Genomic DNA, 26,709 nt, shown 5'->3' with positions numbered 1-26,709 from the left:
TATGAATTGTACAGTGTCAAAGTACTATACAAGATGTAGTAACTAGCTATTCATAATATCACTCAATTCCAGTTCTCCACTAAGCAATTTGAATGCACAGTGATTCTCGATGCATCTCTATAAACTGTATCTTCTGTGTTCTATATCATTGTACCTGGATACTTTTCATCGGTTAGTACAAACAGTCAGATAAAAATGAACCTCCTTTTATTTATACGGTGCTTCCAAAAATCATCTGACATTTATCTATCATATAAACCTCAACACACAGACATTGCACACACAGACTATGACATACATTGCAGTGTAATACAAATAGAGCTGTGCAAGGTTCACTGATTCGATAATCTCAGCAGAGTGATGCATTTCAGAAATGTCCACACTTTTAGTACTGACCTAACAGCATTTCCATCCATGGCCCACTTCAAATAAACTAAAACCGTCTCAAATTCCCACAAAAACTGTGAGATTTCATTCTGAGGCAGCAGCACCAATAATCATCCAGTGGTGATCCGATGCCATAAAATGTATTGAACTCTAAACCATCCCTTTGTGTTTTTGCTGTGTGATCTGATGTAGACTGTTTAAGTTGAGATGGGGAGGCTGTTGTAGTGTGTGAATGACCCCTGGCCATCATTTGCCAATGTGGAAAAGACTTTTTTTTTCTTTTTTTTTTTTGGAGAGTGTGGTCCAGGATGTTTTGACATACATTGCATTGCATATGGATCCAGTGTGTTGGGGTTCCTCTTGTCATAGGCTCAGCTTCCATGTTGTGTGTGCGATCATGAAACTGTAAGGGTAACGCTCTTCATCTTGCATGATGGGAATAGACTGCTTTGTTAATTTTCTGTCGGACAGATTGTGCACATAAACTGAGTGAAACGTCAAGATTAAAACTGAACTGTGTGAGCGTATGCATTCTCATTTGTAGCCCCAGGATTTTGCTCCACTTTCAATGGAGCAAAATAGGTTATGGGACCTGAGGCCATTTGTTTTCAGTTCAGCCATTCTTCATGAGCCCCGAAAGGATTTAGAGCCCACCTTCTCAGACAGTGATTAAAGAAACCCCTCTGTTAGTTTAACTTGTTGTATTTTGATTTGAGCGACCAGTATATAGGACAGTGTTTTTTGCCTTGTATGTGGCTCAGGGATTGTGAAATCTGTTGTTTGGCTCCGAATGATTGTTAAAATAATCGTGTTTTCTGATGAAAAATGGGTGCTTTTCAGGCTTTTACTCCAGAGAATTGTTATTCCTACATTCCATCCTCCAGAAAAAGTATGTGAGAATTTCTAACTTTATTCATTTGTCCACTGTAAAAAATAGATGCGATGCTTTGATGTATCATGCTATATAGATCTGTGTTCTTATGAGTCGGTCACAGTAGATTTGTGTTTGCTAGCAGAGCACCCATCTAGAGGCTGTCTGTATGCAAGGACGATAAAGTGAGTGAGATCGGACAGGGCTTTTAAGAAAATGTCCAGGAGCAATCCCCTTCTGTCTTCTCTTACTGCATCATCAACTCCCTTATTCCTGCCTTCTTTGTGACCTGGTTGTGTTTTATGTACATTTACCATGCATCACTTCCCCACAGCACTTAGACCAACCTGCTGCCCCTCACCCACTAACCAGGCCAAAAAAAGCAAAACAACATATATGTACTGTAGAATCTCATATCTTTCCTTCCACATAGAAGAAATAAACTGATGGGTGGGAGTGTTTAACAGAAAACACAAGAGTTTCATACGTTAAATATTAACTGCCAGATAGGATCAGATGATCATGCAATTGCTAAATGATACAATTGAACATTGTACATCAACAATGCATGAGAAGACAAAAAAATATCAAGACATAAAGTGAAAGTGACCTAAACATTTTAACATACCATAAATGATTTAAAAGACATGGCTACAATAAATTGACATAAAAGGAGGTGAGTATCATATTCTATATGTATTTAAGTATAATTATAATACATTAGCTGTAGTCTTATCAGACATGAACATTTTTATCTGTACTATTTAGATGTGAAGGGTTGAGGACGGTACCAGGTTTGCCCCAGTCAGACTGAGAGAGCACAGGGGTGGCAGAATGCTTTGAAATATTGAAGATGGTTTCTTCCACTACATGGATGGAAGAGGAAGAAAGGCAGGAGGGGGAGTGGTGATGATGGGGTGAGGGGTTTTCTCCAGACTGAGTGTTTTCTTTTTTCATTCACATTGCATGGAGAGCAGAAAGTGTAGAAGATGGACTATAGAGCCATATTCATGGTGTTTCCATTCTGGCTTTCAAAGTGCAAGGTTCAGTGTGTTTCATTTCATTACAATCAATGTACAAAAAAACCTTACAAACTACAGCTGTACCAAGCAGAGAGATTCCTAGTGACTTTTACATTTGTAGTGCATTAGAATTTAGTTAGTATGAGTTTTATTTTGTGTACAAACACATGAATGTGTGTTCACATGTGATGTGGTTATCTTTTCTGACCTGTCGTTTATGAACACTGTTGACCATTGGTGATAGTCGTAACTAGTTATGTTTTCACTTTATTTTTTTTGTCAGAGTACAGTCCTGAGACTGGTACATAGTGAAAGAGAGATGCACTGTTAGCTAGCATGTCAACATTAGGGGTGGGTATCATGGCCAGTTTCCTTAATCGATCCGATTTCAGTTCATAAGGTTCTGAATCGATTGATCACGATTCAATTCGACATTGATTCGATTCAGTATTAATTGATTGAGTCAGATTCATTTAGTAATATGAAAGTACAATTTTGAGCTGTAACCTGATTATTTGACTACCACCGCCATGCAAGACATCAATACTGGTATCAATATTGACATTAGAAAGGAAATAAATATGACATTTCAGCAGTAAATAGATAAATCTGCTCTTAAATAATGAACGGGACAGAAACATTGCCATGTTTCTACAGTGGCTCAGAACAGACTTCGTCATCTTTATTCTCTTTTATGGCTGGTAGCTTCTAGCATTAAGGCGCATTACTATCACCCTGGGGCCCCGCTACCAATTTTGGGCCCCCTGAAACGTAATCACGTTGGGCCACTGGAAAAAATCTGTCATAGCTTGGGGGTTAGCAATCAGTGATTGCTGGAGTGGTGCAAGTGAAAGTGAAACTGAAGACACTTTACTATTTTTTCGAACTCCTCTCTCACCTATGGCTGAGTGTGGATCCAAGTTAATATTCCCAGAACGACCGGCTTCTGCGACCTGCCTTGGAGAGCCTCTGCTGACCAAACGGTTTGGGCGGCCAGTTCCTCCACACTGTGTGTTCGAGTTTGAGGCCGGGAGGACCTCCCGATGAGGTGTATTCCCCTCCCTTCCTCCAGCTAGAACCATTGTGAGCGAGATTGAGACGCCCACTTATGGACGGCGTGTAGTTTTAATAAGGAAAAACTGGTTTTATAAGGTTTTGCCTTCCGTTCAGTTAATTAAACAGTTGATTAAAACGGCAAGTTGTCCATAATGTGAAAAAGTGGATTGGTTATTCATGTTTTCTCTTCAGGACCAGAGGAGCAGGTTTCTACTTCTAATCTGTTCTCCCAACCTGCATTTTAAACCACCTCCTGTTTTTCAATGTGAGCCCAAGAACTCAAACAGAGATGCGGTGTAGATTAGTGTGGACCGATAAATTGTACTTTCTTAGTATTATTTAAGAATTTCTTTAACATGAATAATGTAGCATCTTCAAACAGTAGGCTGAAGGGATAAAGTCACTAATCAACAAGTTAGTAAGAACAAAACAGATGGTGACAGAACCATCAAGAGTTGAAGAGATGCTTTTTAAGTAAATTGTGATCACTAATCATTTTTATTTACTTTACTTTTATCATTTTCCTGTCATTCACAGGTGACAGGAAACGATAAATAACTAAACTCTGAAAGCCACTAACTGCCAATAAACTGGTCATTTACTGTAGAGATAGAGGCTAGGCCATGTAACCAGCATCTATATGACAGGCAGATATTGGCCGTTTCTCAATAGCAAGTTCGCAAAGTACGATCTTGTGAACTCGGTGAGTACAGTCTTGGTAAGAACGGTCCCAGAGAACAGACTTCCTAAGAACGCAAGTCTCTCTGTATTTGAACGGCTGTGTTCTTGTGAACTTTCCTCCCTGGCTCTGCTGTATTTCCAGTCAGTTCCTTAACATATTCCCACAATCTACCACAATGTCACTCAATTTGATTTCAGTACATTTGTGCTACTATATACATGTCATTAAAATTTGTTATATAATTTGCATATTTTTCAAAACTAGAACAAATTTTGTTGAATCCTGTATCATGATAATAAAGATGCATTTCTCGCTCTTCTGCCTCTTCGTGCGTGTTCCAACATTGTATCATATCATCTGGTGACAGTCATCTTATAAAATATTTTTGAATTAAGTTATCACAGAAGCTGCCGTTGTATTTGAGAGTATCATGAAGTGCATCTTGGGATATTTACAGCCAAGTCTACATGAGTCACCAACCAGTGCATCCTTGGTTTAAGCTAGCAGACAAGAACAGCATCTGGGTATTCCATGCATTCTTGGGTTGTGTAAAGTTTTGAAATGGAACAGTATTTAGGCCCTGACTGATGACGTTTCATGAGATCGCGAGAACAGAAGAACAGACGAGAACGCTTATTGAGAAACACCCACTGGCTCTGATATTAGCAAAAATATCAGGCAAAAATCTACAATTTTCTAGACTTTTTACGGTTAGTTTGATGTTCTGTTCCAGATATTGATTTGTCTTGGGTGTTCAGTTCAACAGTTTTTAGTAAAAGTAGTTTCTAGTAAAATCAAAAGCAGTTAATATCCAACACGCACTGATATTGGCAGATTAGTCCTTTAACCTTTTCCTTCTGTAAACTATTGTTATTAGATTGGCTTTAAATATCCACCTTCAGTCAACCTTTCATGTTCACTGTTACCCAGTTCTGTACCTGATGTAGCCAGTTTTATAGATTGTAGTATAAGCATCATGTTGCAGAATCCATATGTATTGCTCTGACTGTTCTTTATTTGTTCGTGTTACTGAGTTAATGTACTGCTGTGTTCATTCAGCCTTGACTTGTGTTTATCATCATGGACCTCCATGTCAGACTGACCTAATTTAGGTTGAATTGTTATCCCAGCAGTCCAGCCCCACACACAGCGCCCCCTGCTGCTCTACCACATGTTAATGTTCTGTCTCTCTATAGTTTTCATCCCTACATTCATCTATTAGCCTAATTCTGCCTGTCAGTTTGTCCTGTGTAACCTGCTTTTGTTATGCAACTGATTGCACAGAATAATTTAAAGACTGGACGGACACTGCCAAGTGAAATGGTAGTAACAGAAACCACAGTCAGTGTATTTGTAAAGTGTGCGCTCTGTCGCCACATCCGCCGAATGTTTTGACAAAGGGAAGAGAGAGAGACGAGCATAGTGAGGGAAACACCCTGAAAAAGGAAACGCCTGCGTACAGAGGCTGTGCTCTCATACTGAAGTGGCAGCAGTGTGCTGACACAAACCATCAGCCCAGGCCAACTCCTGAACTCCTGAGAAGCCTGTCCTCATCCTGCTCTGCCTCATATGGTATATTCATACGAGCAGCACATCAAGCCTGAGCTGCATACCACCATGAAGCAGAGGAATAGAAGACCCTGCTGGGGGGTGGGGGTGGAGGTGCAGAGACAGAGGTGCTGTCCTCAAGAAGGCAAAGGGTGGGGCAGCTGCTGTCTAAGCAGGAGGCCCTAAATTATTAAGACCACGTTCTCTACCCTCCAAACAGATGTGTGCCTCAGTCTGTTGCACAGCAGGACTCTTTGGTCAAAAACTGATATTTGCAAATAGGGTAAAAACTGATCATGCACGCCTTGCAGCTCATTTTTCAAATTTTAAAGTTCTAAATTATTTTGTATTTTCCTCTGCCAAGGCTAAGTTTGGAGGACCAATATTATCATTCAAGACAGTCTTCATTTGATTGAACCAGTATTGATTAGTAAGATTCCAGATAATAATTATTATATAATTAATACTCTTTATAGCTTAAAGCTCTACTTGATTTTTAAATACTTGATGGTTTTTTTTTTTTATAGGAAAAAATGACCAATCAGCATAATTGTATTTCAAGTGACCTTACATGAAACTAAAATTCTACATGAAACTAAAATTCTATGCTCTTTACTTGAACAGGGTGTAGGACAGTTTACCCCATGTTGGAATGTTTAGCCCAGTTGTCTGTTTTCAGAAAGACAATCTTATTTAGGTAAGGTTGATCAACAGCAGTAAGTACCAGTCATTGTAAAGCTTCCATCAGATACGACTCTACTGCTCCATTCAGTGACGCCCCGTAGAACAGTTTGGCTCATGCAAATTAAATAGTTTTTCTTGATCAGTCTTTTGCGATGTGTTCATACCATGTCCTTATGTTAGGGTTGGGCCAACATAACATTTTTAAACACCAGATTTATTATTGGGTATCACACCAATCAGCAAATGAGAAGAAATGAAACTAGCAAAGCCCATGACTTGCAGCAACTCCTTTCCACTTGGTAGTACTTTAAGATGGTGTGCCAACTGCCACTAAACTCTTAAATGAGAAAAAGAGCGAAGCAGCATTGTCTTTAGCACTGTCAAGGGTCTGGTTATGTTAAGACTAAAGCCATGATTTCTTTCCCACAGTGTTTACATGTTTGTTTTTTGACTCATCTCTTTGTGAGCATCATATTGTCCATGTTTCCATATAGGGATGTAATGATAAGAAAATTTCATATCACGGTTATTTTGACCAGAATTATCACGGTTATCATTATTATCGTGGTATTGTTGAAATTGTGCTCAAAATGTTCAAAAAGTACAAATACACACTCTGAAATAATTTAACCAAATTGTATTTAGAAAAATAAATAAATAAATAAAATAAAATAATTGGCACAATGTACCTTCTGTTGCAGAAACATTTAAATATTAACCCTTAGTGGTCTGAGCCTATTTTGTCCATTTTTCAGTCCTTTTGATTTTGCCTTTATATACTATATAAACAAATGTTTACTATACCCATGTTTGGTATCTTTTTTTTTCAGCACAACTTCATTTATATCATCTATTATTTTTTCACTTTAACCTACTATATAAACATAAAAGGCCAGAAAATACACAAAAAATATAAAATCCGATCTGAAAAATGTATGTAATTTATTGCATAACTAACACAAAGATGCTAAACAAACCTTTTCAGAGACTTTAAAAGTGAATATTGGTTCCAAATATTAGATATATAAAATTAAAATTGTAATAAATTAAAACTATACTCAAATATTTGACATAAAAGCAGATCTTTACAAAGGGTTTTTTCCCCTAAAAGTGCGTTAATCAAACATGGGTATCGTGATAATTTGAATTTAAACGGTAATACTAACCGTCTGCAATTTTACCGTGGTTTATCGTTATACAGGTAATTGTTACATCCCTATTTCCATATTGATGCAGATGTAGTGTCTCATGTCTCCACCTATGTCACCGTAAAAAAAAAACCCAGTAACTTTCTAGAAAACAAACACTAAATGCACTGTGTACAGCTTTACCCTCCCTCAGCTGAAATGTGATTGTCCTTCATGCGGCTCTATTAGCCTGTTCAGAATATATAACAATATAATGATGTTCATAACAATGTTCATCACGTGGTCATTTCTATTATTGTTGCAAAATAGGTTGGATGTAGTGCTGTGACACTATTGCTGTCAGATTGCTGATAAAAAAAGACCATTTTTAACTGGTCACAAATGGTCAAAATGACAAATGTTGGTTCAGTTGGTCTGAATAAATCAAACTAGTTTAAGCCTCAACACTGAGGCCCAATCCCATTTCACCCCTTACCCCTCCCCCTCCATTTTGCGTGTTCATGTGAAGGGGTGGTGGTAGGGGCTAAGGGGGAGGGCTGTGTGGCCCTCCAAGTGGAGATTTTTCGGGACCAAACTACAAACGTGGGGATATGAGAAATCTCTCATAATTTTGTTTGAATTAAAAGTGCAGTAATGTGATGAAACACACAATTGTACGTATTTTCTTCATAAACAACTTCCAATGTGTTATGGATCGCATTTCTGTGGTTTGCGGTTGATAGCTGCAAAAAGATGGCCAAAGCCCATGGAACGGAGACGATTACAGCTGCTGACGATATGGGGAATTATTTCACAAACAAAGTTGTCGCATTTGTTTATAGTGGCATCGATGACTGCGAATGATGCAACAGGTCTCGAAGGGTTGTCTCATTTCATAGGGGAATGTTTCAACCACTACCCCTTCTAACTCTGTTTCAAGGTGTAGTGCCAAGTGTGAGGTGTAAGGGGGAGGGCCAAGGGATGAATTGGGTTTGGGCCTAAACTGGACCAACAAGGCCTTAAAACGGCCTAAATGTACTTTATACCTTGATGATAAAGAATGCCAGTATCTCAGCTCATTGTCAGGCCATTCTCACTCGTGCTTTTAATTTCCGCCTTTTGTCATTAAACCTCTCTTCAATATGAAGCGTATGAGCACTATATTGATCTGTTTGTTCAGGTATTTTATGGGTGTCTTTGCTCTTGTTGTGTTGGGGGGAAGGCCCCATAGTGAAGTGAGAAGGTGTCTGCCTCCTGCTCAGTCTTTAATGCTCGGAGCTTACCGAGGCCGGCTCCTCTTAACCCCTCACCAAGGGGTTAATTAGCAGCTCCCCTCCCAATTGTCCTCTGCTTGTACACTCTCATTAGTCTAATCTGGCTCTGTCCTCCAGCTCGCCTCTCTCGGCCTCTATCCTCTTGTGCAGCAGAACATCTCAGCACCTACCCCAACTCCTTATGACAGTGGGGTGGGGCCAATGACCACCCCTAAAATCTCTGCAGTCCCTCCTATCATTTAAATCATTCACACTAGTGCCAGGCCGCATATCCAATTAACTTGATTAATCTGGTTTTTGCTTTTGAATGATGAAAAAAAAACAACCTAATTTTAGATTAGTGCTTTCTCTGGTGACCTTTCTCAACCCAACAAAAACTCAAAATGCAACCTGTTTGTTGTAATATATTAAGTTTTGTTTCTTAAGGTGTGACAAGAGAAATTGAAAAGTGATTTTGTTTTGTTTTTTTTCTTAAAGGAATCTTAACAGATTATAATGATTAAATATTTTGGCTGTGTCGTCCAGCCCAAGTCAGTCCTAGCATTCTTAATATTCTCCCGACACTTTTTTTTTCCTACTGTTTCTTTAGCTTACTTTTAAATTAAATAAAGAAATTATATTTATGATATTTAAATCCAGATTACAGAGTGTGTTCAGCCTACGTGTGACAGGGATACTTGTGAATACTTGTGAACATTAGCGAAGAAATTCATCATGTAATTAAAGGTAATGCAGAGTATTTTGTAGCGGACACTGTAGTTGCATTACTCGCAGCTGTTTGTACAGACAAGTGGTAGGAAAAAAAATCAGATTTTGTTTCCAGAGCAGAACTGGAAAACCAATATATATTTATTCACCAAACCTTTTGCCATTTGTTATTGATCTGTATTGTTCATCATACCATTTGTTGTTATTTGTTGCCAGAGCGGAACTGAAAGACCATTCAATATTTTCCAGTAAGCTACTGTACTCACTCAAACATAAACTGGGAGTCAATTATGCCTGGTTTCTAATAATAGCTGGTGTTTAGGTTGACGCAAACAATAAAAGTTGATACACTGGTTTAGTTAAAAAAAAAAAAAAATTAAACTTAAGTTAAGTAAATGTTCAATTAAGCACATTCACTTGTACAAGTTTAATACAGTCAATAATTCAATGCAGCTGTTTTCAACATCTCAGTATTAATCCCAGTTGTTTGATCTTGGTTGCTGCAGGTGAGCCTTAGTTTTTCAGTGAAACATTAGTAGAAACTTACAAGCCTGAAAGGAAGACAATATTTATTCAATAACAGCTGTTCAGCACTGAAGAGTGTGTGTCAACTGTAATGTTAAAGAGCTATTATTTTTTAATGGCTAATTAAAAGTCGAAGCAGTTCTTTAAACAATGCGAAGGGGAGCATTTGAAAGTTGTATTTTATTTTATTTAACCTTTATTTAACCAGGTAAAGACCAATTGAGATCAACATCTCATTTACAAGGATAAACAGGCCAAGAGGTCAGCAACGCACAACATAAAGTAGATACAGGTAAAAAGATTAGGAACAATAAATTAGAATAAAATGTAAAATTGTTTAGTCTCTGTCCTATTGTTTAAAGTCCAGTTGTTGCGGTTGCAGTTACTATTTTGAAAAACACAGGCATTGTTCAGTGGAGTCTATTTATCTAATGAGGTTTCATACTAAATATGACCATTTCCTCTTATTAAACAGAGTAAATTTGAATTAAATGTTCATCTCTAACACAAGCCTCTGTCAAACAAAGGCCTGGTACTACGTTAAGGGGTGGTAGGTGGTAGCCTGGGCAACATTCTGGAAGGAATCCAGTTCTTTAGAAACTTCTCTATTCTCTGCGCTTAATGGGTAAAATCAGTAAAAGTGAAATGCTAACGACAAGTCGCACTTTTGGACTTCTGCAGGCACAGGGAGATACACCATCCTCTGAATGTCAAGCCATAAACGGACAGGTCAGAGTTATAATTTGCCACAGCTTAGGGCTGGGCATTAAATGATAATGATATATTTATCACAAAATAACTTTTCCTCAATAGAAATATGAGACATGCTCAATACAGTTTTGATAGAATTCATTCGTCCATGTTTTGACAGACGTAATGCTGCGTTTCCACTACATGGAACAGGCTTGACTCGACTCGGGCACCAGGTCCTATTCCTGGAGACCGTTTCCATTACAGGATACTACTGACTTTACAGTACCTGGGCGTCATAGTGATGCGGCGCGTTACTTCCGTGTCGTCTGCTCAGAGAGTTGCTGATAAACTCACTCTTTGCGTTTTGTCTCGTCAAGCTCGTGCTGAATTTTTACGTCAGTCACCAAAGACTGAATCTCCTCAACCGACCATGGTGTAGTTTTGCGGGCTGTCATCATGTGGATTAACCTACCGCTATATTTACTGTAAACTTCTGCATCTATTTTTTGTAAAAGGGCGGGTCACAGAGACGACTGTGACCAATCAGTGGTCGGCAGTGTTTACATGTCATGTTTTAGTATCTGTTCCCCAGACTGGGAACCTCAGTGGAGGTGATATCAAAAAACTAGTATCTTGTACCAGATTCCAGGTCCTTTTTTTTAATGGAAATGTAAAAAGGTCGCATCAAGTCCAGCCGGTACCTCGTAGTGGAAACACAGCATAACAACAGCCAATCATAATTAAGTAGCGCCGCACTGAACCAATCACGCTAGAGCCACATCAAGTTAGGTTGAGGCCCACAGCACAGGCGTAAGAGCAGCCGCAGCACACATGATCATGTTTGGGCTGTAGACGGAGGTAATGAGTGTTCCCTTGGGAGAAAATTTGACCGAGAACTAGGGTGGGGCACAGAAGCTGGGAGTCGGATGTTCAAAGCATGTTAAGTTTCATTTTCAGTTTACGCCAGTTACAGCAGTAGCAGAACACGCCCCCGCATATATATACCAGGGCTGGGCGATATGGCCAAAAAATAAAATCTCGATTTTTTTATTTTTTTTTAATTTTTTTATTTTTATTTTTTGGTCATCCTGGACGATTACGATTTTAATCGATTTTAATCCATCGTGCCCCTGACTTATCATATGGCACGGCACAAGAAAATGATGCGGCTAAAGTTTGTTGTTTCTTTGCGGCGTGTTTGCCATGACTAGTGCTAGCTACGCCGCACTCCCGCAGCTGCGAGCACTCTTCCCATTCTTTAGGGTGTCTCTGCCGGAGGTGCTGAAAGAGGTTAGTTGTGCTGCTACTCTTCCTTTTCACCTTACTTCTGCAAACCTTGCACACGACTGTAGTTTGCTCTGCGTCGGTTTTGTCAAATCCGAACCATTTCCATATAATCGACGTAACATGAATCCCTTTTCTAGCTACCAACTCTTCGGCTTGTGTTGTGTCCGCCATGGCGGGGGCGTGATTGTTTTGGCGGAAAGGCGTAAGAGGCGGAACCAAACGCCAGTGCTCAAGTCCTGAAAGGCAGGAGACGAATCTGTATAGTTATTTATTTAAGCTCGCCTCGATTTTGCGATTTTGCATTTTTTCAAATCGTCTATTTTTAAAAAGGCGAATTAATCGAATTAATTCGATTTATCGCCCAGCCCTAATATATACCCTGGTATTGTGTGGTGAAGATGGTCTGTTTTGTTTGTGTTCTCTTTTAAAACTTGAAAACTTTTTCCTGCTTGTCAGACTTTTAGTTTAGTTTTAAATATATGGATGTGTTTTATTGATCTGAAACAGTTCTATAATGTTCTTCAGCACATCTGTCATGTTCAACCTCTGACAGAAAATAAATCATATTTAAATCAAAAATAACCTTCTGATGTCTTCACAATGAACTTATGAGTAACAGAAAATTTAAGCTGGACAAAAATAGTGATTTGATTAATATCGTGATGCATATCGATATCGTCTCATATTAAAAAAAAAATTATCATGATATGATTGTTTTTTTCCTGTATTGCCCCGCCCTACCATCTGCCTGTTTTCATTGTATATTTTCATCAGATAGACTACAGATACTCGTGGAACTATGATGTGATCACATTACGTCTCCACATCTCATTAAAATTGTGACTTCTCTTCTCACTTTATGTTCATTCATTCATAAAGTGCTGATCATGTTAACTGTGAGGTCTGCAGAGAGCTGGTTCAAGATGTGATTTGAAAGAAGAGAACAGTGTGTTATAGCCGCGTCATCCATAATTTCCTCTTTCACACTTGCAGGCTTTATGACACAGACAAGCCAATCACAGCTCCTACAGTGCCCATCTAGGATTTTTGTCACCAATATTAATTTCATCAACACTGTAACTCCAAATACTAGACATGTATCAGACGTTAATGTGCACACAATCACACTGCTATGTAGATATCCACTCGTTAAAAAAAACTGAGAATGCATAGATTAGATTCTGAAATGAGTGTATTTGTATATATTGTGTGGATGGCTGAAATTGGTAGTAAGGTGTGTAAACAACTATTTACCCTTCATCTATGGGTTTCCAGTGACTTTATAAACACCATTTGTCACAAAGAAAAAAAATCAGTGATGTAAGGTAATAAAGTTAGTATAGTGATGGCACTAACCTCAAAGCTGGAATTTCCAGTAAGGTATTTCATAATAGTAACTGCCATTGATCAAGATGAACTATGTAGAATAGGAGTGTCAGACTAATTTTAGTTCAGGGGCCAAGTGGGCTGGACCAGTAAAATCATAACAGCGGAAAAAAGTCAAATGACATTATAGTAATGTTTCAGAACAATAAAGTTTCATTAAAAATGTGAATAACATGAACATCCTGAAATATCTGAAGTGACAAGTTTAACAATATTCTGCCTCTGTTTATCATTTACACATGTGCATTAGAACTTACAGATCACAGAGGATCTACAAATACACAAAACATTTAGTAACAGGCAGAATATTGGTCATATTGCACCGAATTCTCTTAAGACATTTCAGGTTATTCATATTTGTTCAGATTATTCATATTTTTTGTGAAAAGATGTTTTCTAAATGTAAACATTTCCATGTAATTTTACTTTTTTTATACTAAGACAAAGAGAAAAAAATTTGAATTCTCATTACTTACAGGTTATGATGTTAGTATTTTACTGGTCTGATCCACTTTAGATCAAACTAGTCTGTATGTGGAAGCTGAACTAAAATTATTTTAACATCCTTGATTGTTAATATCTTCAGTGTAATTTTTGCATTTCACAAATTCAGCCCATGGGCTGGATTGGATCCTTTGGTGGGCAGAGTTTGGCCCGCGGGCCGTATGTTTGACACCTATGATGTAGAGGAATAGTTAAATGTTTGCTCTCCGGAGTCCGTTGATCATCAGTAAAATGGGTCTTTGTAAGCTCATGTAGGCCACCGTCTGCAGCATGTTCTGTGGTTTTTTTATATGGCCATTTCCTTATGAGAGAGAAATACCGATGAAGTGTGTTTGGTGCACGGAGTCAAATTACACTTCCTCTCTCCTTGTCACCGTGTTGTGCTTGAGATGTCGGTGCTGATAGGAGTGGCTGGAAAATGTGAAGTCTGCTTACCTCCTCCTCCCTCCTCCCCCTCCTTTCTCCTCCTCCTCCCCCACCACCTCTCTAAAAATAGCCAGCAGAGAGAGAAGGCAGCGAAGCCGAGGCTCTATCTGTTGGACTGCCAGTGGTTTCAACACTCCCACCACTAGCACAGGAGGAAAAAAAAGACCAGTCCTCTGAATCACACCTTTGCCAGCCTCGCAAGGATTCTGTCCCTACAATATCACACCAATCACGAGTAAAGATTACTGCCTCTGGGAGGTTTTCAACAGCTGATACTTCTGTTACATTTCAGCCAGATTTAAGTGATGTCCTGATGTGTGGTGTGTTTTGTTTTTTTTTTAATCTCAGGAGACGCGTTGCTTTTTTTAAACACAGAAGCCGATGGTTTGCAATTAATTCATAGAAAGTCTACCATCAGCACAGTTCTAGCACAATGCAGCAGGATGTCTATCAAAAACAGCCAAAAAGGAAACAAAGGGTGGTTTTTTTGGAGGGAGGTGGCAAACAGTGGAGTGTTCCTGACTGGCTGTGTCAGTCACCTGACCTCCATCCAACTAAGCATGTGTTTGACTTGTTTAAGCCAAAAGTAAGGAATTGTGAGAAAAGGAAAGGAGAAAGATGGCTGCTGTACAGGCTTGGCACAAAGATAAAAGAAGTCTGTGCTCAGGATATAGATCAGTGGTCATTTTATTTGGAATTACAAAGGTTTCACAACCAAATGGGAATCTCAACCAGTAAGAACATGTATGAAGTCAAGTGAAACAAAATATTCTGTCAGGATAGCCGAACTCATTGCAGAATTGTAGTTTCAAAGTGCTCACTTTAATTTTATTTTTAAGAAAACCCTCAATAAAATGCTACTTTATAAGCATGTCTGCCTATCCTCTTTTTTTTTTTTTTCTGGAAAAGCATTCAGTAAAAATAGGAAAAAAAATAAAAAGTATTCAATATTTTGTGACCAAACATGCCACAGTTTAATGAACTGTTGTGTGCTGGAGGTGGCTCCTTGTTCTGTTTTGTCTGTTTTCTATCCATATTGTTCATCATGCTCTTTGCCGTCATTTTGTTTTCAGAGTAGAACAACATAGCCATTTGATATTTTTCCTGTAAACTACTCAACTCCTCCTGTCATCACTAACAAGTACCACTTTTTGATATTATGGGATATGTCATCCTTTGGTGGCTCCAAGTTATCATAGACTGTACATGAGAACAGGACCAAACTCCCATGATGCCTCCCACTGGTATGTGGATTGACATTTTGAAGTCTCTAGTTTGTCATTTTGGCTGTTGCATCTTGGTCTTTTGAGCTGGAAGTGCCCATATTTGGATTAGAGGGTGAAGCTGGAGAAGAGTTGAGCAAACTCACCAGCTAATGCTAACTTTCTGAAAATGGAAACCATATAGAATAAACTGTCTTGCTAAATATGTAAAATAGTGTTGATAAATGTTTACCACACATCTGTGTATTATACAGTAATGTATAAACACACCAGTTAGTGCTAGTTGAACCACTTATCAGGCTAGTTGACAAAGCACCTATTACAATACCAAGTTAATGCTACCACTAGCTAATGTAAGTTGAGGTTATGTTTAGGGTAATTCAGGGCATTGTAATGAAGTGCTGATAAGATGAGAATTCTCTGAGGTCTTGTTAGTTTAACTTCTCAAATATGGTATCAGGGTGAAAGAGCTAAAAGCTAAATATGAATTGGAACATGGAACTACCACCTGTTTGAATAAAGACTAAGAGGAAAGATTACTCTAGTCTACCTTTTGAGTATTCTTTTAAGAAGTTGATAGTGAGTGCTGCTGTAGGTCAAATAATAGTGGGCATTGTCCTGGTTGTTTTTCAGTTTTTGGATCACTGCTATTCATTTGGACAGCCATTGTGCATTTTATCTTATTTTTCTGTTAATATAGAAAATGGCTAGAAATGTTGGAGGTGTGGTTGCAAGCATGGATGTGTAGAAATGTTCACGTAGCGGCAGAATGTTGGTCATTTTTCACTGACCGTAAGTCAATCACTTAGGGTTAAATATGGCCAGAGCAGACCATTAACGTGTTAACGTCCTTTTTGGCAGACAAATGTGGCTCTTTGTTTAAGACTTGGACTGAGTGACTTGGGCACTTTTGCACTTGGACATGTTTGTCTACAGAATGATCCGTTTCAGTGATGTTTGCTGCTCCAGGCACTTGAGAAACACTCATAAGCACCAGTTCAGTCAGGTTTAATCCACCCCTCAAACACAAGTTACTATTACTAACAAAACACACTTGAACAAAACAACTCACCCCTATCCATCTGTGACGACTTTACAAGTGGAAGTTGGCAACCAAACATGCCACACATTTATCAGGGAAAAAGCCATCAGCAGGCATGTGCAGCTGGGGGTGTTGTCCAACACTCCACTGAACTTTTGCTCCTTTTGACTTTTCATATTTTTCATTTACTCTATTTTCTCTTTAATTACCTCAAATCCAGAAGGTGCTCAAAATCACTTGTATTAAAAGTGTTTTTGTTTTTTTTCTGATATTGCTTCATGAGTAGAGTCAGTCTAATTTAGGACAGAGCCTCATTTTCGTCTGTCATTTGCATTGCTCTTATGATACAAATTTGTAACTTAACTGCTTCAAATTAAAAGCCCTGCAGTGCTTTTGGAAACCATTTATTTAATATCAGCACTTTTATTGTGAATGTCTCACTACACATCAGATGAGTGATCTAGAAAGCAGTAAAAGTGTGCGTTGTACTAAACTGGTTGTACATTACAGATGTTTGTACATATACATTTTTTCCCTGGCCTGTGTTAAGGAACTAAATAACTACACAAAACCATGATTTGATTGCAACAAAATTGCAAATTATTTTTCCACTTAGTCATGTTTTTCGCTCATTCATGTGTGCTATAAATATTCAGCAGCAGTTATTTAAAGGAACACAAGTTGTACATGATCCTCAGTGTTTCTTAGATCATTTGATATTTTTACTTGGTCAAGTAGAAAATAAAAAAAAAATTTTAAAAATAGAGAAGCTTAAAGTACAAAGAAAACCCAGATGGTACAAATTTAAGAAATTCATGAATTTAGATGGCAAATTTCCCCACTCCATGAAATGAAAAGTGTGAAATGAGCATGAAATGACCCATATATATCTTTATTAGTTATTAGGATTGCATTATGGTGCACTTAAACACATCACCTGCCCTTATGTGGCACTTTTCCAAATAGTGCAGTAGCGTCTTGAGGTCATGCAGTCTGCTGACCTGTGGCTCCACGGCCTCTTCCACTGAGGACTCTTTGCACACAAGATGAGAATTAGCCTTGATATTTCCATGAGATGTTTTCATCACCAAGATTAGGGGGTTAAGGCACCTTGCTTAGGCGCAGACCCATTTAGCGGCGCTGGCCAATCAGGTAACAGGTAACCACTAAGAGGTGTCAGACGCTTTGAAGGATAAGGTGTTCATTCAGAAGGACACAGGACGTGTAACGAAACCCAGGGAAACGGGGAGGTAAGCAAATGTTAGCTAGCTTCTGTTTTACTGACTGGGCTGTCAAATGCAGTATTTTAACGGGGAAATGTGGCTTTTATAAGGGGTTGAAAAGGGTCTCAACTGCTCAGATGGACAGCAATTTTGGAAACGTTTGTCATCTGCATTGAATCTGAAACAACTGTTCACTTAATATGCGTTGTCCTTACTGTCTGACACGACTCTGTCAGTTTAATCCAGATTTCTGAATAGTTCCAGTGGTGGTGTTCATTTTAGAAGAACGCGTCTCCTTTTGTACAGTGAGTGAAAGTGTCAGTGCTAAGAGCGTCAACCCAAGGATTGGGGTCAGCGGGATAGCCACTGCTTTTAGGATCATCAGCAGGTTTTGTCTTAACCGGATTTGGCTGGAGGAGCTGAATCAACTGTGTCCCAGGATTACAGGGATGACATTGGAGGAGAGTTTAGAGTCCAGTGGTCCAGAGCACTGACAGCTCCGTCAGATCCTGCCTGTCATCCGAGCACCTTTGGGTTCCAGTAGCGCATTGAAAGCCCGTGCTCGGTCCACAGACCCCTCTGGATTTCTAAAACCCTTGCTTCCGTTTTGACAGTCAGAAAGCGGTACGGTTTGTTTCCCTTCGGGCACAGCGGATTTAGAGGAAAAGCAAATTCTTAGCATTATTTCTTTGTGCCGTGGCTGTATAGAACTACTCATCAGCTGCTGACTGAGGCCAGATGTTTGCCAAAGGGTCTGCTGTTGCATGGGAGGAGAGAGAATTCAACACCATGCTCAAAATTGTTATCTTAAAGCTAAAGTAGCTGGCGAGTGCCTGTTGCTAGGTAACAGTTTGAAGCTGGCAAGAGCAAGTCTGGAGCTGTCTACAAAGTGTTGGACTGCTGTGATTCCCTGCAACTTTGTCTGGGTCTTACACACTGGGTTGAAGAGGCACTTTGTGTGTTTGTGTTGATGTCACAGTGTCTGTAAAGTCGTTAGAAAAGGCTTTAATACCAGATTCATTAACTGTAGCTGGAATTGAACATATACACCAATGCTTTTGTTTATAATTTTTTTCAACATGTGGTCAGCGCACTCAGCTTTTTTTCCTCTTCTTTTCTCCCCTCCTTCTAGATCAGCAAGAGTCTAGGCGGCGGAGCGAAGCACACCATTAGCAGAGGAAAATGAGTGAACTGGATCAGCTACGCCAGGAGGCTGAGCAGCTCAAGAACCAGATCAGAGTAAGTCCCTCACAGTCTTGAACTATTCCTGTTTGGTTTGGTTTGGTTTTGTGTGTAGAACTTAACAGGACTAAGATTTCTGTCAGAATGGAGCTGACTTTTAGCTGAAGACGTTCCCATTCTGAAGCCTCTCTATTCACTCTCTAGTGCTGCAGATGTTCCAAACCTGAACACAGCCATCTCTAGTGCTAGTTTTCTGGATCTTCTGAAATCAGTGGGCTGCTTTAATAGAACTCAGAGGAGCTCAGATGTCGTCCATCCCCATTACCTTTATAATCGATTTGTAATATTCAGATTGATAGGCTGTTACGGTTCAGATGCTACTTACATGCTATGAAATGATGAACTAAACGCCAGCATTTTAATACATCCCATCATATTTAAAATCGGTTTTACATCCTGTGTCATGTCAGAGTTAATTGCAGTTCACTATACAGAGCAGGTGCTTATATGAAATGTCTGCACACACAGGATCCTATACTAGGCTAGAAATGTACACATTAACATGGCTCTATGCTTAGAAATAAATGTTCATTGCTGTTTGAAGTCAGATTGAATTAAAAATTTTTAATATTAGTTGATGGTACTAGGGATGTAACGATATGAAAATTTCATGTCATGGTTATTGTGACTAAAATTATCACAGTTATCATTATTATCGCAGTATTGTTGAAATTGTACTCAAAATGTTCAAAAAGTACTTATACACACACTGAAATAATGTAACCAAGTTGTATTTTGAAAAATAAATAAATAAATAAATAAAATTAAATAATAGCCACAATGTACTTTCTGTTGGCAGAAACATTAAGATATTAACATGTAAACAATTAAATATACAAATGTGCATTAAAAATGTCACCTTATGGCCACTGTTTGACCATTTTCCATATCAAGTTTGAGTTGTTTCTTTTTCATAGATATATAGATAGTGCCTGGAGTGCTGCTGCTTCTCCATGAAATGAACAGTACCATGACTTTTCAAAGTGCAGTAATCAAACATGGTTATCGTGATAATTAGAATTTAAACAGTAATACTAACCATTGGGAATTTTACCGTGGTTTATCGTTATACCGGTAAGCGTTACATCCCTAGATGGTACAGTGTCTGTACATAGGAATGGCTATTTGACTATAGTACTGACACAATAAAAACAGAACTACAGTAGGACAAAAAAAAAACAAAAAACAGAATAATCATGACATAAAAATGGTTTGCTATTTGACTGCATATGTTGATCATTTTGACTTGTATATAACATTTATAAAGTAATTCAAATAAATGGAAACAAGTATGCTATAGATTAAGTGAACATAGTTACAATATTGAGAATAAATGAAAATAAACAATGTAGTAGTAAAAATCCTACAGATATTTTTATATCATGGCAAAAAAATGATCTTCCAGTAGCCAATGAACTCTCAATCAGGTATTTACCAACAATCCTTGACTAAAAAGTCTGTCACTCACTGTCGGACGCCAGTAATTGGGAGAACTGCATGAACACAGCTAAGATAATGGATGCATCTGATTGAATTTCTCTCATAATCCAGACCGTCCAACCGCCGTCATAGGCTGTAATGACCACATCGACTGTGACCACTCCCTCCCTCCAGCACTGGAAATCAGACTTGTGTGAATGACGAATACATTTCATTACAGACTAATGGACCACACGCCAAATGAGAGTCTATGGCAGTTCCTGTTCTGTTGAAATACTAGATGTATTGATCCCAAACTGCAACAGTAATAACTTTGTTGTGATGTTAGGTATGTGATTAGATGGTAGCATCACTACGCGGCAGTTAATCCGGTCAGATTTATTTTAGGGATTGTTCAATTCAGACACTGGTTATTAGTAATCAAAGAGAGCAGTAGATGATATGTGAACATGCACGTCTTTGTGTTGGTAATTCTCCAAGTATAGGGCAGTTGACACAGTGTACTGGTATTATTTAGAAGTACCAGTAAGTGTTTTGCTCCTCATATAGTGTTGATAGGCTGTTACTGTTGACATGTAGCCAATCAGATGCTGCTGTGGGCAGGACATTGGTTGTCTACAACTGGAATTGTTATAGTTTTGAGATTGAGTTTCTCAGTTTAACTTCAGATTTAGTACTGCTAATAGGATTTTTTTTTTTTTTTTTTTTTCACTTGAAGGAAATTACTAATTTTGGTTTTAGTTTTATTACCTTTGTTAGTTACTGCTTAGTTTTGTCATTCACTCAATCTTTATGACAAACCCAGGTCAACAAGAAAACGGACACAATTTTCAATACAATAAAGAGCAATTCACATAAAAAACACATAATTTACATAATCAATTCTACCAGTGTTTTCATAGCTGGACCTTCTCTCTGTGAAGCACATTATAATTTCATTTTAGAGTCATTAAGCCGGTAGATAAATTTTTTGTTTGTGCTGTTAAGTGTAGTTTTTTAGCTTTCCTTATTTTTTTTGGAAATGGTCATTTCTTTTGGGTAATAAATTTTGATTTTCCCCGCTAGTTTTACTGTTTTCTATACTGAACAAACAAAAGAAAAGTTTATAATTATAACTGAAGATATTCTAATGATTTGTCATGGATCCTCTCTCTCCTATATTTTTTCAGTATATTAGAACTCTGCCACAGAGAAAAAAAATACATCATGAGGTACAAAGTAGAGCACTTTAAAAACAGTTCAGTATTCTATCAGATCCATTAAAAATATCACTGATTATGTGAAAATGTCTAATGGTCAATAGTCAGTGTGTTTGTACTGTAGTCAGGCATTTCCTCAGAGCTGTAAAGTGTGTGTGAGCAGCAGCTGATGTAACAGCAGCCCCCTCTGCCTTTATAATACAATATGCCAGTTGGTGACAAATGGGTGACACATACTGTCTTTGAATAAACTCACCAAAATGCCAATGTGATATCACGCTCTCCAGTGCCATAAACACATGTTGGTATTTGCTGTTCATTCCCACTGATCCACTAATGTTAATGTCATCGTGGACGCAAACTGACTAAAGTGGGCTGCTGTGTTTGCAGGATGCCAGGAAAGCGTGTGCGGATGCTACCCTGTCTCAGGTAAGATGAAATCAGTACAAAGACTCTGTAGGGTTTGTGTTGATTTTGTCTGTTGTAAATAAATCATATGTTTGGTTTTAACAGTTTCAATATGAAATACTGCACCTGACCATGCAAATCTACCCAGAATGCCTTGTCTTGTCCCTTCACTCATGAAATATGTGTGTGGTTTCAATCCTGTTTAGATCACAGCTAACATCGACCCTGTTGGCCGAATTCAGATGCGCACTAGACGGACACTGAGGGGGCATCTGGCTAAAATCTATGCCATGCACTGGGGCACTGACTCGAGGTAATCTCATTCAACTCCACTCTGTCCATTAACGAAATATTTCATCCCAGCAGCCCAGCCCCCCGTCCTCTGCCTAAATGCAGGAAATGGATATAAAAGCACGCCGGACTGTCTTTGTGCCGGTTCCTCCTCCTCAGGGCCCCCTCGTCAAATCACGACTCTTCACAATGGCCCACATTGGTCTAAAGCGATCCGTCACATAAAACACACACTCAGTGCAGGGAGATTCAGGTTCACATGCATGCCGCTCGATGCATTTTTATTTGCATGCGTTGCGGATCGGAGAAAACATCAAAATGGAGCTGGGCCTTTGTTAGAGGCGCGTTGAGGATGGGCAGATGAAGCCTCCGCTGACAGAAAGCCTGGTCCCCAGAGCAGCACACACCTCTCCTCGCCTCAGCAACCAGCCACTTAATCAGTGTGGGGCCGCTGAGCGTGGGTCCACAGAGAGGACACAGTAAACTGCTTTGTCACCTCCCCAGAGGACAGAACATCCACTCATTCGACTAGTTTACCCCTGTGGAAGGGAGGAGTCCAGGCCCTGACATGTAGACAAATATCAGAGTCCAAAGTCGGCCTTCGAATCACATTTGTAGCAGCTGAAGGTGTGTATATGAAAATAATGTGTAGACCACCAGAAACCACTCAGACCAGATACAATAATAACAATATACTGGAAACAAGCCTTAACCCCAAGTGTCCAAATCAGTTTTCCATGTCAGTAACAGAACTCTGAACAGTAACGCCTTATCGACACCATCCACTGTCCCTTTTTTGGTCCTTTTTGTACTTTCTAATTTCCATCATTTCAACTTAATATAGTTTTCGTCTTGTTGAATACAGGGCTCTCACAGGGTCTTAATAGTCTTGAATTTACAAATCTGCCTTTAAGACCTTAAAAAAAGTCTTTAAAAGGTATTAAATTTGATATGGTAGGCCTTCAGTTCTGTTTCCATAAACTTGTTGGCTGTATTATGTTTAAATGTGTCTGTTAAATGTCCAATCTGCAAAGAAAGTAACGTTAGTCAACTCAGTTCCACCTGTTCAAACCCGACAATTTATACTGAAATTGAGAACAAATTATCGCTAACTTTGCAGCCCCCAGTGAGAAATCATTAGGAACGGTGGGAATCAAAATGTTGGAGTAAATAAATGCATTTTCCTAAATTCTAGGAGTCACAAATTTTTGCCAGTATGGCTATGAAATTTGCTTTAAATTCTGTTTGCAGTAGACTTATAAAGGTCTTAAAAAGTCTTAAATTTAACCTGTAGGAACCCTGGAATAGGAACACATGCTGCTTTAACTGTGCATATGCTGGTTGTAGCAACATTAAACCGAAATGTACAAAATAAGACCAAAACCACAACGCCAGTAGAGTACAGGTGTGTTTCCCTCCAAAGTTATTTATATCTTTTATATTGTTTGACTTGTCATAGTTTTGTCTTGTTGCATTCATTACTTCATTTTCATGTTACGAGTCATCACATTTTCATTACATTTTTATCTGAAGTCTTTAACCATGTTTTCATCTTGTTGTGTCTTAGGTCATCTTCATTTTTGTGTTTTTTTACACTGTTTACCGTGTTTTCTCCTTGTATCTTTTTTATAATTTTGTCTTGGATGTTTCCATCTCGTTGCATCTTTTACAGTGTTTTCGTCTCACTGGATGCATACGCTGGCTTTTGCAGCATTAAATCAAAATAAACAAGATCGGAGGGTGTAGGTTTGTTTCTTCTTACATATCCAGGATGTTGTCTCTTCCATGTCTTGTTCCGTCAACATAGACAAGATCTGGCGTGATATAAAGTAATAGCCGTTAACTCTCTTCCAGTGCATTAAAACAAAATTCAGATGAGTTAAAATGTAGGGGGCAAAAGTAGAAAGTGATCAGAAAAATAGCCAATGTGCTAAAGTAATGGAGTATTTGTAGTCGCTGGGCTCCAGACATCCAGATGGGGAGGGCTAAAAGTGGAGCAGCGTGTTTACCCACACTCGGCTCTTCCTGTTTGTTTGTTTCTCGTGTTAATGTTTGACTTCCCGGAGGAGTTTGGGGGGTATTTATCGAGACTACCTGCTGAGATTCAGCCACCCAGAAAGAAGGTCACATGAAGATGGTTTGACCCACAGTCTTGGCTCCGTCGACTATTTTTAGCCGCGCGGAAACACTACTTGAATTCAGACCGGGGTGCTTTCACAGCAGTTAGAGAAAGAAACCCATTAGTTAGTTCCACTTCCCCTCTGGAGCCCGTTCACTGGGGTTTTAGTGTCCTGGGTGTAGTACTCTTTGGATCCCCACCACGCTAAATGTGCTTTATTTTCTAAAATGGAAATGCCTGAAGACACAAAGCTCTCATACTTGGATCAACAGCTAAATAAAATGAAAGCAGAGTTAGTGATTAGTAATTCAACCGTCTGATGCCACAAGCCTGTTGATTTCCTACTGTGTTGGTGTTGTAACACAGCTGGAAGCAGGAAGAATCACTTTAATTAGCCAATAACAACACCTTCCTAATCAAAAAAAAAAGAATAACTCCAACCTCTCTCACTGTCTGACACTTTGACCTTATTTGAAATAAAGATGCAACTAATCTGTAGGATATCTGCAAATACCCTAGCTGTGAGCTTTTATTTTCCGTGAAAGTAGGTATGAAACATTCAGTTGTTGCAGCTGAACTGATTTGTATCTATATTCCATGCAACATATCTGAAATAGGGGTTGGTTAATTTTTTTTCCACAGCTAATAAATATTTGTAATCAGGCAGCTCAGTTATTGCAACTCAGAACTTCAAAAAAAAAAAGAATCCAGTCAGTTATACTTGAACAGCATTCTTGTCAGAGCTCAGAATTGAGAATAGAATTGAATAGAATAGAATAGTGACAGGACTTGAGGGGAATAAAACCCTGTTAACATTACAAAATAAAACCAAGTGCATGTTAGTAGCAGCTCTTTATTTTTACAGTCAGTAGCATCTTTATGTATTTCTAAGTTGAAATAAAAAACACCATTCCTACTTCAAATCATAAATCCTACCACAGTATGTCAGAATAATTACATTGACTTTGTTGAATATTATCAGCCATACAGTCATATCCTCCTTGTCTCCTATTCAAATGTCTACACACTGAATCTGCATGAAACTGTTTCCTTTTTAAGGTTGAGCTGCTGGGGTTGTGCATGTCCACAAAGCATTTAGCTTCAGAATATTTGCGAGGCCATGAATTTTATCGTTAGTTTGATGTCCAACGTCGACTCCATCCACTCAGCTCATTTCAAAATATCTGTGTATTGTGTCACATTTACAGCTGGCCTCCACACTACTCTAGTATTCAGAAGATATAATAGACTATGTTCAGACAGCAGGTCTTAATTCACAATTCGGATTTTTTTGTGTGTTGGTTCATATTCCACATTAAATGTGACTTCTATCAGTTTTGAGTCTGAACTGAATGTGACCCTGAAGTGGCCCACATACACAAAAGAGGTCCTGATGGAATACATGACCATGCAGACACACACTGTGTTTACAGAGGCAAATATATTTTTCCCTCTGCTCCTCCTCCTGGGACGCAAAATTGTGACATTTGTCGTTTTTGAAAAAATCAGATAAGTGCTGTTCAAACTGTCTTTAACAGATCAGATACAGGTCACGTATGGACAAAAAAAAGTCAGATTTGGACCACATTTGCCTGGAGTCTTAATGGAGCCTTAGTCTAAATATAGTGACTCTAACATCCCAGACGGTACATGACAATAAATGCATATGTGGAAGAGACTTGAATCTGTAGAAACCCATAGGCTTCAGGGGAAAGCGGTTTTATGATAAACGTTAAGACAGAAGTCTGGCTGCGTCTTCTGACTTTCTTCATAAGCATATAATCTGCAGTGTCGTAGTAATGTCAAAAATGTTTTTCATTCGTGTTTTGAACCATTTTACATTTTTTTGTATTTTATCAACTTGAGCCATAAACAAAAATAGCAAATACTCAATAACTGTCATAAATTTTAACCCTTTAAATGCCATGTGTGTAATGTAAACAAACCATATTTTTTGATGCAGAAAACAAACTGTTTTTCTAATATACAACAAAAAAAATGATTTATTTTGTATTTTTTTTTATCCTGTCATATGTCAATGATTAACATCAACACTGGTTAATATGCATTATTATTTTTTTGTGGTAGCTCAAATGTTAAATGCTCAAATGTGTCAGTGTGCATTTTGTACTCACTTGGTAGAAGGGTGTTAGTGTAGGAATGTAACACTGTTTTAGTGGATGGGTCAGAATTAGAAAAATCCTACAAAAATGAACAACTTTTGAAATCTGACTGAATACAAATTAGGGGTGTAACAGTACAGAAAAATTTTGGTTTGGTATGTTTTTGGTACAGGGGTCTTCGGTTCGAAATAACATAGTCAAAGAAGTGCCTGATAAATG

At 38.5% G+C, this 26,709-nt stretch overlaps 1 protein-coding gene across 3 annotated transcripts in view; it reads left to right on the top strand.

Annotated features, from left to right (window-relative positions):
• The window catches only part of LOC115421814 (guanine nucleotide-binding protein G(I)/G(S)/G(T) subunit beta-1), a 61,557-nt gene that overhangs the window by 16,628 nt on the left and 18,220 nt on the right, over positions 1-26,709 (top strand). The window contains exons 1-4 of one of the 3 annotated variants that reach the window (XM_030137758.1): positions 17,568-17,695; positions 18,801-18,907; positions 21,940-21,978; positions 22,164-22,270. In XM_030137758.1, the coding sequence (XP_029993618.1) occupies positions 18,851-18,907; positions 21,940-21,978; positions 22,164-22,270 (203 nt within the window). In that variant the 5' untranslated portion in view covers positions 17,568-17,695; positions 18,801-18,850. Of the gene's footprint in view, positions 1-17,567; positions 17,696-18,132; positions 18,293-18,800; positions 18,908-21,939; positions 21,979-22,163; positions 22,271-26,709 lie in introns of those variants that run through there. The other 2 variants (XM_030137757.1, XM_030137759.1) reach the window with 2 other exon arrangements.

Source organism: Sphaeramia orbicularis, chromosome 7 (genome assembly GCF_902148855.1).
Source record: "Sphaeramia orbicularis chromosome 7, fSphaOr1.1, whole genome shotgun sequence".
In the NCBI taxonomy this organism is placed as follows: domain Eukaryota; kingdom Metazoa; phylum Chordata; class Actinopteri; order Kurtiformes; family Apogonidae; genus Sphaeramia; species Sphaeramia orbicularis.
Note: the sequence above shows the minus strand (reverse complement) of the source record. Positions and strands in the feature narration are given on the sequence as shown.